At 39.0% G+C, this 14,526-nt stretch overlaps 1 protein-coding gene across 2 annotated transcripts in view; it reads left to right on the plus strand.

The window, feature by feature from the left end:
* MCF2L2 (MCF.2 cell line derived transforming sequence-like 2) overlaps positions 1-14,526 on the plus strand; it is a 253,852-nt gene that overhangs the window by 147,780 nt on the left and 91,546 nt on the right. For both annotated transcript variants that reach the window (XM_046003459.1, XM_046003460.1), the window contains exon 15: positions 9,995-10,080. In XM_046003459.1, coding sequence (XP_045859415.1) covers positions 9,995-10,080 — 86 coding nt within the window. The remainder of the gene's footprint in view (positions 1-9,994; positions 10,081-14,526) is intronic.

The raw sequence follows: 14,526 nt of genomic DNA on the forward strand, positions 1-14,526 counted from the left end.
TAAATAAAATCTTTAAAAAAAAAATCAAAAAGCATTATTCTATAATTCGCAAGACTCCTAAGGAATCTCTAACAAAAAGCATAGCAGCAATTGTTTGGTTGGTCTGTGGTCAATTTTCTTGGTTCATTATTCAAAATAAAAGGAACAGAAGACCCAATATTTGAAAAAAACAAGCATTTATTTAAATATGGTCTTCCTTTTAGACCTTTGAGGAAGCTTAATTTAAAGTTTTCCCCCAAAGTAATGTGGCTACAATTTAGCTTTCATCTCAAAATCAGAAGCAATAGTATCTATGTTGGTATTTGATATTATAAGCAGAGGGGTGTTTCATCACCAATTCACACATCTCCCTCATTTTATACAGAAGAAAATAGATGCCCAGGGAGCCTATGTGACTTGGCCAACACCTCAGCTAGTGAGAAATACGGGGTCTCTATTACACAGGAGCAGGTAGGAACTGCCCAGCAATTACTGCAGATCAGTGTCCCTGGGTGCTTTACAGACATTACCCATTTTAATCCCCACAAAGTAGATATTAAAGAGCCAACCTCAAATACCATTTATCAAGGCTTCTTTGTACCAAGGACTTGAACTCCTTACCTCAAATCACCACAACACCCCTCTGATATAGATACAGTAAGTCCTCTTTTACAGAGAGACCTAAGGTGCAAAGAAGTCTTGCCCAAGGTCACTTTTAAATAAAAAGTAAGCCAGAGATTCCCACCTAGATGTACCTCTCACATGCAGAATCTGTGTTCTTTTCACTCTCTAAGAGATTTTCAGAGTTCAGGTGGCAATGGTGACCGTGAACTCAATTTAGTGGGTTCACAAGCATTGAAAAATAAAGAAGAGTAGAATGCAACAAAGATGGCCTAATTTAAAAATGGAGTATATCACATCAGCTATACGTATGTCTGGGGGGTGTGTGTGTGTGTGTTTACAGCACAACCAAACAATTAACTAAATTCTGGCACTGTCTACCTAGAGATACAATCACTTCACACAAGTTAAGGACTCAGTCCTGTAAGATTGCTCCCCACCCCCTTCAGAGGCCATTTGAAAAGTCCTGGTTGTCCCCGGTGCTTTTGACCAACCTGCTATAGATCCGTTTCCCATTATACCCTCCTTGGGTTTGATTAATTTGCTAGAGTGGCTCAGAGAACTCAGAGAAACATTTTACTTACTAGATTACCAGTTTATCTCAAAAGGATGTAATTCAGGAAGAGCCAGATGGAAGAGATGCATAGGGCAAGGTATAGGACATGGAGCGTCTGTGCTCTCTGAGCAAGCCACCTACTCCCCATCTCTATGTGTTCACCAACCCAGAGGCTCCCTTTTTGGGTGTTTTGAAGGCTTCATTACATAGGCATGACAGGTTAAACCATTGGCCATTAGTTGAATTCAGTCTTCAGCCCCCTTCCCCAGGCCCCCAAAGGGTGTTGGTCAAGGGAACTGAAAGTTCCCACCCTCGAATTAGAATCATGTGCTTGGTTCCCCTGGCAACCAGCCTCCATAAGCTACCTTATTAACATAAACTGATGGGGTTGAAAGGGCTTTGTTATGAATAACAAAAGAAAACTTCATGGCTCTTATCACTTATGAAATTACAAGTCTTAGAAGATCTGTACCAGATATAGGACAAGATCAAATACATATTTATTATAAATCCCAATATGTGTGTATGTATGTTTTGATGTTTTTCTTGTGGGCCATGGTCAAACTTTGAAAGCTACTGCACTAGAACACAACTAATTTGTCTAAACCTTAGCGAAATATTGGCATACAGTAAAGTTATTAAAGCAGCACCCAGATCTGCTGTGGATCCTTCCCATCACATTCTCAGTGGCAGCAGGGTTATATTCCATCAAACTTGATCAACAGAGGATTCTTTTTCTACCCTGACATCAACCATTTGACTCGTGGCCCTAGGAATATGGGTTGACACCAAGTCCATGCCCAGGCATTTCAGCAAGCCCATGTCTCATACACGACAAAATCTAAAAATCAGGACATCATCATTCAGCATAAACGATGACAGTCCATACCTATACACCTTGAGTCATTGTTATTTTTCTGTCCTTAGATTGTCATGAAATAAAAGACTGTACAATATACCACACTTACTATAGACCAACAGAAGAGTGGGAAAGAGCACAGTTCATTTTATAAGCAGTAGTAAGTTTTATGGTGAGAGGAAGTTTGGTTAGAAATAGTGGTTACTCCTTACAAAGGTCCTGTATTATGTGTTAGGGACCCAAAAACAAATAAAGCTAGAGCTCAAAGTCCAGCAGGTGTGACGTCACAGGCATAGTGACATCACAGGGAGGAATTAGAGAAGGATGTGATGTAGCATTAACAGCTGTAGTAATCGGGGGGGGAAGAGTCAAGATGGCGGAGAAGTAGCAGGCTGAGACTACATCAGGTAGCAGGAGATCAGCTCGATAGCTTATCTAAACATTGCAAACACCTACAAATCCAACGGGAGAGCGAAGAGAAGAAGAACAGCAACTCTAGAAACAGAAAATCAACCACTTTCTGCAAGAACCTGTTTTTATCCCCTTTCTCCCCCCCACAATTAGGGGTCCCTTCTGATTTGGTTACAGCGCATTTTTCTGGGGTCTTTGCCACCCTTTTAGTATTTTATTTGCTCCTTCATATCCTCTTATCTGGACAAAATGACAAGGCGGAAAAAATCACCACAACAAAAGAACAAGAGACAGTACCGAAGGCTAGGGACCTAATCAACAGAGACATTGGTAATATGTCAGATCAAGAGTTCAGAATGACGATTCTGAACGTTCTAGCCGGGCTTGAAAAAGGCATGGAAGATATTAGAGAAACCCTCTCTGGAGATATTAAAGCCCTTTATGGAGAAATTAAAGAACTAAAATCTAACCAAGCTGAAATCAAAAAAGCTATTAATGAGGTGCAATAAAAAATGGAGGCTCTCACTGCTAGGATAAATGAGGCAGAAGAAAGAATTAGGGATATAGAAGACCAAATGACAGAGAATAAAGAAGCCAACAAAAGAGGGACAAACAGCTACTGGACCATGAGGGGAGAATTCGAGAGATAAGTGACACCATAAGACGAAACAACATTAGAATAATTGGGATTCCAGGGGCACCTGGGTGGCTCAGTGGGTTAAGCCGCTGCCTTCGGCTCAGGTCATGATCTCAGGGTCCTGGGATCGAGCCCCGCGTCGGGCTCTCTGCTCAGCAGGGAGCCTGCTTCCCCCCCCCCCGCCCGCCTTTCTCTCTGCCTGCCTCTCTGTCTACTTGTGATCTCTCTCTCTGTCAAATAAATAAAAAAATCTTAAAAAAAAAAAAAAAGAATAATTGGGATTCCAGAAGAAGAAGAAACAGAGAGGGGAGCAGAAGGTCTATTGGAGAGAATTATTGGAGAGAATTTCCCTAATATGGCAAAGGGAACAAGCATCAAAATCCAGGAGATGCAGAGAACCCCCCTCAAAGTCAACAAGAATAGGTCCACACCCCGTCACCTAATAGTAAAATTTACAAGTCTTAGTGACAAAGAGAAAATCCTGAAAGCAGCCCGAGAAAAGAAGTCTGTAACATAAAATGGTAAAAATATTAGATTGGCAGCAGACTTATCCACAGAGACCTGGCAGGCCAGGAAGAGCTGGCATGATATATTCAGAGCACTAAATGAGAAAAACATGCAGCCAAGAATACTCTATCCAGCTAGGCTATCATTGAAAATAGAAGGAGAGATAAAAAGCTTCCAGGACAAACAAAAACTGAAAGAATTTGCAAACACCAAACCAGCTCTACAGGAAATATTGAAAGGGGTCCTCTAAGCAAAGAGAGAGCCTAAAAGTAGTAGATCAGAAAGGTACAGAGACAATATACAGTAACAGTCATCTCACAGGCTAATAATGGCACTAAATTCATATCTCTCAATAGTTACCCTGAATGTTAATGGGCTAAATGCCCGAATCAAAAGACACAGGGTATCAGAATGGATAAAAAAACAAAACCCATCAGTATGTTGCCTACAAGAAACTCATTTTAGACGCGAAGACACCTCCAGATTTAAAGTGAGGGGGTGGAAAACAATTTACCATGCTAATGGGCATCAGAAGAAAGCTGGGGTGGCAATCCTTATATCAGATCAATTAGATTTTAAGCCAAAGACTATAATAAGAGATGAGGAAGGACACTATATCCTACTCAAAGGGTCTGTCCAACAAGAAGATCTAACAATTTTAAATATCTATGCCCCTAACATGGGAGCAGCCAACTATATCAACCAATTAATAACAAAATCAAAGAAACACATCAATAATAATACAATAATAGTAGGGGACTTTAACACTCCCCTCACTGAAATGGACAGATCATCCAAGCAAAAGATCAACAAGGAAATAAAGGCCTTAAATGACACACTGGACCAGATGGACATCACAGATATATTCAGAACATTTCATCCCAAAGCAACAGAATACACATTCTTCTCTAGTGCACATGGAACCTTCTCCAGAATAGATCACATCCTGGGTCACAAATCAGGTCTCAACCAGTATCAAAAGATTAGGATCATTCCCTGCATATTTTCAGATCACAATGCTCTGAAGCTAGAACTCAATCACAAGAGGAAAGCTGGAAAGAACCCAAATACATGGAGACTAAACAGCATCCTTCTAAAGAATGAATGGGTCAACCAGGAAATTAAAGAAGAATTGAAAAAATTCATGGAAACAAATGATAATGAAAACACAACAGTTCAAAATCTGTGGGACACAGCAAAGGCAGTCCTGAGAGGAAAATATATAGCGGTACAAGCCTTTTGCAAGAAACAAGAAAGGTCTCAAGTACACAACCTAACCCTACACGTAAAGGAGCTGGAGAAAGAACAAGAAAGAAACCCTAAACCCAGCAGGAGAAAAGAAATCATAAAGATCAGAGCAGAAATCAATGAAATAGAAACCAAAAAAACAATAGAAAAAATCAATGAAACTAGGAGCTGGTTCTTTGAAAGAATCAATAAGATTGATAAACCCCTGGCCAGACTCATCAAAAAGAAAAGAGAAAGGACCCAAATAAATAAAATCATGAATGAAAGAGAAGAGATCACAACTAACACCAAAGAAATACAGACAATTATAAGAACATACTATGAGCAACTCTACGCCAACAAATTTGACAATCTGGAAGAAATGGATGCAGTCCTAGAGACATATAAACTACCACAACTGAACCAGGAAGAAATAGAAAACCTGAACAGGCCCATAACCAGTAAGGAGATTGAAACAGTCATCAAAAATCTCCAAACAAACAAAAGCCCAGGGCCAGACGGCTTCCCAGGGGAATTCTACCAAACGTTTAAAGAAGAACTAATTCCTATTCTCCTGAAACTGTTCCAAAAAATAGAAATGGAAGGAAAACTTCCAAACTCATTTTATGAGGCCAGCATCACCTTGATCCCAAAACCAGACAAGGATCCCACCAAAAAAGAGAACTACAGACCAATATCCTTGATGAACACAGACGCAAAAATTCTCACCCAAATACTAGCCAATAGGATTCAACAGTACATTAAAAGGATTATTCACCACGATCAAGTGGGATTTATTCCAGGGCTGCAGGGTTGGTTCAACATCCGCAAATCAATCAATGTGATACAACACATTAATAAAAGAAAGAACAAGAACCATATGATACTCTCAATAGATGCTGAAAAAGCATTTGACAAAGTACAGCATCCCTTCCTGATCAAAACTCTTCAAAGTGTAGGGATAGAGGGCACATACCTCAATATTATCAAAGCCATCTATGAAAAAACCACCGCAAATATCATTCTCAATGGAGAAAAACTGAAAGCTTTTCCGCTAAGGTCAGGAACACGGCAGGGATGTCCATTATCACCACTGCTATTCAACATAGTACTAGAAGTCCTAGCCTCAGCAATCAGACAACAAAAAGAAATTAAAGGCATCCAAATTGGTAAAGAAGAAGTCAAACTATCACTCTTCGCAGATGATATGATACTATATGTGGAAAACCCAAAAGACTCCACTCCAAAACTGCTAGAACTTGTACAGGAATTCAGTAAAGTGTCAGGATATAAAATCAATGCACAGAAATCAGTTGCATTTCTGTACACCAACAACGAGACAGAAGAAAGAGAAATTAAGGAGTCAATCCCATTTACAACTGTACCCAAAACTATAAGTTACCTAGGAATAAACCTAACCAAAGAGGCTAAGAATCTATACACAGAAAATTATAAAGTACTCATGAAAGAAATTGAGGAAGACACAAAGAAATGGAAAAATGTTCCATGCTCCTGGATTGGAAGAATAAATATTGTGAAAATATCCATGCTACCTAAAGCAATCTACACATTTAATGCAATCCCTATCAAAATACCATCCATTTTTTTCAAAGAAATGGAACAAATAATCCTAAAATTTATATGGAACCAGAAAAGACCTCGAATAGCCAAAGGAATATTGGGAAAAAAAGCCAACGTTGGTGGCATCACAATTCCGGACTTCAAGCTCTATTACAAAGCTGTCATCATCAAGACAGCATGGTACTGGCACAAAAACAGACACATAGACCAGTGGAACAGAATAGAGAGCCCAGAAATCGACCCTCAACTCTATGGTCAACTAATCTTCGACAAAGCAGGAAAGAATGTCCAATGGAAAAAAGACAGCCTCTTCAATAAATGGTGCTGGGAAAATTGGACAGCCACATGCAGAAAAATGAAATTGGACCACTTCCTTACACCACACACGAAAATAGACTCCAAATGGATGAAGGAACTCAATGTGAGAAAGGAATCCATCCAAATCCTTGAGGAGAATGCAGGCAGCAACCTCTTCGACCTCAGCCGTAGCAACATCTTCCTAGGAACAACGGCAAAGGCAAGGGAAGCAAGGGCAAAAATGAACTATTGGGATTTCATCAAGATCAAAAGCTTTTGCACAGCAAAGGAAACAGTTAACAAAACCAAAAGACAACGGACAGAATGGGAGAAGATATTTGCAAACGACATATCAGATAAAGGGCTAGTATCCAAAATCTATAAGGAACTTAGCAAACTCAACATCCAAAGAACAAACAATCCAATCAAGAAATGGGCAGAGGACATGAACAGACATTTCTGCAGAGAAGACATCCAGATGGCCAACAGACACATGAAAAAGTGCTCCACATCATTCGGCATCAGGGAAATACAAATCAAAACCACAATGCGATATCACCTCCCACCAGTCAGAATGGCTAAAATTAACAAGTCAGGAAATGACAGATGCTGGTGAGGATGCGAAGAAAGGGGAACCCTCCTCCACTGTTGGTGGGAATGCAAGCTGGTGCAACCACTCTGGAAAACAGCATGGAGGTTCCTCAAAATGTTGAAAATAGAACTACCCTATGACCCAGCAATTGCACTACTGGGTATTTACCCTAAAGATACAAACATAGTGATCCGAAGGGGCACGTGTACCCGAATGTTTATAGCCGCAATGTCTACAATAGCCAAACTATGGAAAGAACCTAGATGTCCATCAACAGATGAATGGATAAAGAAGATGTGGTATATATACACAATGGAATACTATGCAGCCATCAAAAGAAATGAAATCTTGCCATTTGCGACGACGTGGATGGAACTAGAGCATATCATGCTTAGTGAAATAAGTCAATCAGAGAAAGACAACTATCATATGATCTCCCTGATATGAGGACATGGAGAAGCAACATGGGGGGTTAGGGGGATAGGAGAAGAATAAATGAAACAAGATGGGATTGGGAGGGAGACAAACCATAAATGACTCTTAATCTCACAAAACAAACTGGGGGTTGGGGGGGGAGGTGGGATTGGGAGAGGGGGAGGGGGCTATGGACATTGGGGAGGGTATGTGCTATCGTGAGTGCTGTGAAGTGTGTAAACCTGGCGATTCACAGACCTGTACCCCTGGGGATAAAAATACATTATATGTTTATTAAAAAAAAAAAATTTGGAAGGGGAGGTGAACCATAAGAGACTATGGACTCTGAAAAACAACCTGAGGGTTTTGAAGGGTCAGGGGTGGTAGGTTGGGGGAACAGGTGGTGGGTAATGGGGAGGGCACGTTTTGCATGGAGCACTGGGTATTGTGCAAAAACAATGAATACTGTTACGCTGAAAAAATAAATAAAATGGAGAAAAAAAAACAGCTGTAGTAATCAGTTCCACGTTATAGAGAAAATGTGAAGAAAGAGTTCTGGTGGTGTGGTGAAAATGACCAGATTGATTTGAATCTGGGGACTGATACTTACTTCTGTATATTGACTGAAATGAGAAATATCTACGAATATCTGGTCAAATATATGTAATAGTGGATACTAACAATTTAGATGCCTAGTGAAATGATATCCTATTTTAAAAGAAACAAATAGGAACTTAGGATTGAAGATTGCCTGTGTATTTTAGAACTGAATGCAAAACTGGTATCCCAAGCAGCCCTTTATTTGTTAGCCTGCTTTCTGGATATCCATATTTGGAAGGACATCAATGAAAAAGATCAATGATGCCCAATTTTCTTTCATTCGTTGAACATTTTTGAATTGCTGTTTCTGTGCTTGGCATTGTGAATGATAAAAACCACCTGACCTTGACTGCTTTCTGTTAATCCAGTGAGAGGCCTCTCTTCTTCTTCTTTTTTTTTTGTTTTTTAAGATTTTATTTATTTATTTGACAGAGATCACAAGTAGGCAGAGAGGCAGGCAGAGGAGCAGGGAGGAGGTAGGCTCCCTGCTGAGCAGAGAGCCCGATGTGGGGCTCGATCAGTGAGGGGCTCCATCAATCCCAGGATCCTGGGATCATGACCTGAGCCAAAGACAGAGGCTTTAACCCACTGAGCCACCCAGGTGCCCAAGAGGCCTCTCTTCTTGCATTGTCAACAACCAGCTGAGAGCCTATCTGAGCTGTTTTACAAGGAGACTTCTCAATCTGTTCCTTGGTCTGGGGAAAGCTCATCCTTCACTTTTCAGCTCTAATTTATAGAGAATCTATATATATACTCACTATATTTCCTTAAACAATACTTTTGCTAGAGGGCCCATTCAAAATCTATACTCCCTTTGTGACAGCATGAAAGGACTCAATGAAACAGAACCTGGCAGGCAGGAAGAATTCAAAAGCTGGCTGATTATCTACTTGTTCATTATTAGTCAATATCTTTAAGATTCTATTGTTGCTGTCAAGTTTATATAAATTCACTTCCTTGTTAAAACTATTTTCTTGAAAGTAGAATGAGTAGTTTTGCCTCTTTCTGATAATTAAATGCCTAATATTCTGAAAAAGAGCCTCAGCCCTGTGTGGTAGATAGTGCCATGCGGTCCATGTACTAGGGGAGGAAACCGAGGTAGAAAGTTTCAGTGAACCTGCCCGGGGTCTCAGAGCTGGCAGGTAGTGAGCCAGGCTTCCAACCCCCAGCTTCAAGCCTGTACCAGGGCCAATCTAAGGTATCAGCTGTCCCAGGACATGGTACGCTAGAATGGACTTGTGATTACCAGCCTGTGAGAGTGGACTCTGGGGTTTATTTCGTCTCTGTCTTTAACTCTTTGGCCTTGCAGTTTCTCCAGATGTTCATTTCTTACCCCCAGAGGGGAAAGAAAGGAGCTACTGAGTCAAATGATCTCTTCACTGTTTCCCCTTAGCTGAAACTCTGAATCCCTACTGTGAGTCAACTGGGAAGGGGGAGTACAATATTAATAGCTGTTCACTATTAAGGAAAATGTTATCTGCTTTTGAGAAAGAGTTTTTGATGTTTCTAAAGGAAGCCTGAAGGGCAAACTGTAACGGATCTGCAGAGGGGCTGGGAAAAATCCAAGAAAGAAAAAGAAAGATGAGGGACTGGGCGTGGTTCCCATCCAGAACACTGAAAACAAAAATGAACAAAACAAATAAATTGGGGAAAAGAAAAATATACAGCCCCCAAATAAAATAGACGGTCTTACCGAAATTTCTTTCACTTCAGAATGAAGAAATACTGGAAAGCAGTCACGATGGGGAGAACCCTAAGCCAGAGCAGCTTGACAGTCCTGAAAATCTTTCCCCCACCAGGTAAGACTGCAGATCCTGGGCAGGAATCATTTTAACCCCTTGAGATGGTAGGGAGAGGGGAGCGTATCCTCTGTTTTAAATCTCATCACTCATTTTCCCCAGGTAAAATCACATATTTATTCTGCATACTAACCTTCATTTATGTACATGAGAACAAACTCACAGATTTCATAAAAGCAAAAGCAAGAGCTGCACATGACTTAGAAACCAAGTTCCAAGTATACTCAGTATTTTAAAAAAATGAATTATCAAGAAAAAACAAAACAGTAAATGTAAACTAATTTTGATAGATTGAATTATTGGTTTAAAAGCATTTAAAAGGAATAGGTTCCCCAAAGACACAAGTTAGACAAATTCAATGCTATTTTCAGACCACAGGAAGGTATTTGCATGCATGTGACTGCTCTGCCATTCAAAAAGCCTAAATTAGTGTGGTAAACACCAAAAGCAGAGAGGAAACTCATTTTAAAAAAAGCCTCTTTATACTCAGAATCTACATTATTAGTTCTTTTCTAGCAATCATCATACTACTTGTATCTATGCCAGTTAACTTACTGACTTATGAGCCACTCTTGTGCCCAGAGACTATGATAATACTTAGCTTTTAGCAGGCCCTCAAAATATGCCTATAAAGTAAGTGAACCAACGTCTTTAGGAACTTGCCATTTGATTAAAGCCCGTATTAGTTTCATTAGACTACTTTATACCCTTTCACTTTAAGGTGTACTCAAGGAAAAGCTGGGCTCCTACCAACTAAAATGTTATCTCTTTGTTACAGTAAGTGGCCCACATCAGCATATCTGGAAGTGTCTTTATTTGGGTTGTCTCAGAAAAGCACCACTTGGCGATGTGTTGTTCTGTTGCTGTCCTTAAGTGACAGTGTTTCTTTCTTTTCTTTTTTTTTTTTTTAAGAGAGAGACAGTGTGAGCAGGGAAGGGAGAGAGGGACAGTAGGAGAGGGAGAATCCTAAGCAGACTCCACGTGCAGAACAGAGCCCGACCTGGGGCTCAGAACTCATGACCCTGCGATCATGACCTGAGCCAAAATCAAGAGTCAGATGCTAACCCCCAAGGGGTGGGGGGGATTACTTTAAGCCCCCTGTGATAGCACTGTGCATAGTCCCTACCTTCAGAACTTGTATCTTAGCTAGGAAAAAACACATGAAACAATTAGTCAGTAGCACAATAATATATGTGATTAAGTACGTATTTTGGGAGGAAGAGATGCTTAATGGAAGAGCACAGTTAGGGTTGGATTTTCGACTTCCAAAGGTCCAGGAGAAATGATGTTCCATTGGTTAACTTACACAAGGTGTGGTCATGAATAAGATTCGTGACTGATGATAGTGGCAGTGGGAAAAAGACTGCTATGGGAAATCAAGAAGGAAAGGAAGATTCCATAAGGCCTTGGGGACCAGGTCAAAGAGATTAGATTTGATGCTCAAGACAGTAAGGAGCCTTTGAGGTCTGGAACAAAAGAATATCTACAAACCAAAAAATAGCATGCTTCCAAGTTTTGAAAAACATACATAGATTGAATCACATCGTATCTTAGGCTAAGAGCTGAGCAGGAATCGGGTAAAAAGCAGAGGAGAACATACTACGTACAAATATGCAGAAGCAGCACTCGGACAGAAGGAGGCCTAAGACCGTTCCTGACTTTCAAAGACTAGAGTTAATGTGAATCTACTTTCTGACACCTAATGATAGCAAATAAAAGGAAAATGTAACCCTTTCCAGTGGTGTCTGATGGCCCCATGGCTGCAGGTTTTCATCTCTTTCCTGAACAATTGATTAAAAAAGACTTCCCCGAACTTAGACATTCCAGCATACGTCATTTAACAAACTAAAGAAGCATTTTAGGTGGTGCCATGAGAGAGGACATGATAATCCTCTGTCCTGGGCACAGCAGCAGGTCTGAACAGCAACAGGATTAAGACTGTGGACTACAGACCTCCCTGACATTAAACAGAACAAGTTGATTATATAAACAAATGGGGTTCACATATAGGAGTTTAAAAAGTTTGTGCAAATACACATCTGACAATTTTCAAGTTGTTTATTGGAAATCACAGATTTATTTTTAAAAACTCACCAATTATTTTGCCATACAAGAGCAAAATTCAAAATAATATAAATATTTAACATACTGGTATAAAGTTAATAATATGGAAAAAAGATGCAAACCAACCAAGAGGTAAAAAGTTTTTAGCATTAACACTGTGTACAACCATCGTCTAACTCAAGTGACCATCCACGCTGATAGTTCAGTATCCCTTTGTTGACGATTTTTGAGACAGCCCTGCATTAGAGCACCAAAAAAATTTTTTCCTTCTTTTTTTAAAAGGCTGGAATCCTTTTATTTACAAATATTCTTCTCAGTACTTTAAATCGAATGAAGGAAGCATCTAGCAATTTCCTTCTTATTAAAAAAGGAAGTGCCTTCATATTTCCTTTAAATTTAAATCTGTTCCATTCTATTCTAAGCAAAAATAAAAAGATGAACACCGTTGAGGGGAGCTCTTTTGCAAATAAATAATTTTTTCACAAAAGTATTGCTGTAAACAAGATCATCTCAATGGCCAGAGAGACATTTACGTTTTCAACCAACGGAAAATTTAAACAGTTACAAGTATAGATATACAGGGTATGTATGGCCAAAAGGCAAACGGTTATTAAAGAATCAACTAATAAAAATTAATTGTAAACCAGCTTTGTCAAAATGTGATTTTGTTATCTACAGGTCTTAAAATAGGTCAGAAAATTGAAACTGTCATGATCTAAAAACATCGAACCTACTCTGAAAGTCACTAAAAGCCCAGAATGGTTGACACCGTAGTTTGGACATTAGTTAAAAATCCTAAATTAATCTGAACAATCAATGTAAACAAGCCTCAATTTTCAAAATAGGAAAAAAAATTAACAAAAAATTCCTGTAAACATTAAAAAGCTATCTGCAAAAAATTACAGTATGTATCATCCTCCACTTGTTTGCCAATTCTTTCAGTTTTATGTTCTGCATGTTTCAGACCTCATCTAATGAAATGAGACATCTTAGTTTTCCCCAACGGTCACCTCTGCAGAGACAGAGGTTTTACACTCAGTTCAGCTGCTTTTGCTGAAGTCACCATTTTGGCCGTCATATAATCCCTGTGACAATAGACATCACATAGTTCTTTCTGTAGTGAGGGGAGGTTTTGCATCATGACCCTATTTCTATCATGCCCTGTAAGATGAACACAACTTACTCTTTTAGAGCTCAACCACATCTCTTTGAATAGGAGGCTTTGCAAATATTTTAAACCTCATTCTGGTGACATTTCTGTCACTTCGTTCTGCTTTCAAGTGTGAAGTATTTTAAAATTGATGACACCTCTGATAATCATTTTGATGAAAGAACTGATTTTTTTTTAAAGGTAGGATAGCTTTGATTTGATGATGAATACTCTTGATTTTAGAATCTGACAAAGTACTGTGGTTTAGGAGATGCTGTTGGGGAGGGGTAGGCTAATTTTCGTCATTGTCACAATAATTTACACACGAAGAATTTTATTTTATAAATTACAGAAAAGGAGAAAAGAGGCATTTAATGTTCTCTCTTTTTGAAGTCCTCTCGATTATTATATTCCTCTCTGCAACCTACATTCAAATAACTACCTTAAAAACAGGCTGATATTGAATATTTAAAAACCAGCTGAAAAATTCATTAAAATTGGCTGATTTGAATGATCAATGATTTCTCCCTAGAGAAAGACCTTGTGAGCAACAAACTGCCCATGTTTTGTGTCATTTCTAATAATCTAAAAATTCACATGAAGTACCATTTAGGGCAGAGCGAATGACAGCTCAAATTTCACATTACACTTTGAAAGAAGATATAAATATATTTTAAATGATTCTAATACTATCTAGGTAAGTTAGCTACAGGCATGTGACAACAATTGATTTGGCTGATTATAAAGAAATTGTGTACATTTTTGTAAGTCCCCTCTGAAGAACAGGAACTTTCAAGTTCAAGTACTTTCTCCTATGCCAATCCTCTGCTGCCCCCATCTCCCCTAGTCACGTGCTCCCCAGTAAAACTAATTTGTAAATCTGGTCTGACAACATACTCATTTCTTTGAAATGTTGTACTTTACATTCACTTAGTATTTTTCAAAAGCACCTACTCTAACACCAAAGCACCTTAATAACTTCTCTATGCCTCAAATATACACGTGGCATCGAGTGAGAACTTGAATTTCCCTTTAGTTTTGTCTCCATAAACCTTTTCTAAATATAAATTCCTTGAAATGAATTTGGGCCATGAAGTAGATAAGTTACATTGAATAGCTTCTAGAATCAAAGAAACATTCTATTAGAATGTTTTCAAACTATTTCTTTGTTTTTTCATACTCATTTTACTTAAGGTATCAACAAATACATAAAGTTTTTTCACCCAGGTTTG

This window comes from Meles meles, chromosome 4, assembly GCF_922984935.1.
Source record: "Meles meles chromosome 4, mMelMel3.1 paternal haplotype, whole genome shotgun sequence".
Classification (NCBI taxonomy): domain Eukaryota; kingdom Metazoa; phylum Chordata; class Mammalia; order Carnivora; family Mustelidae; genus Meles; species Meles meles.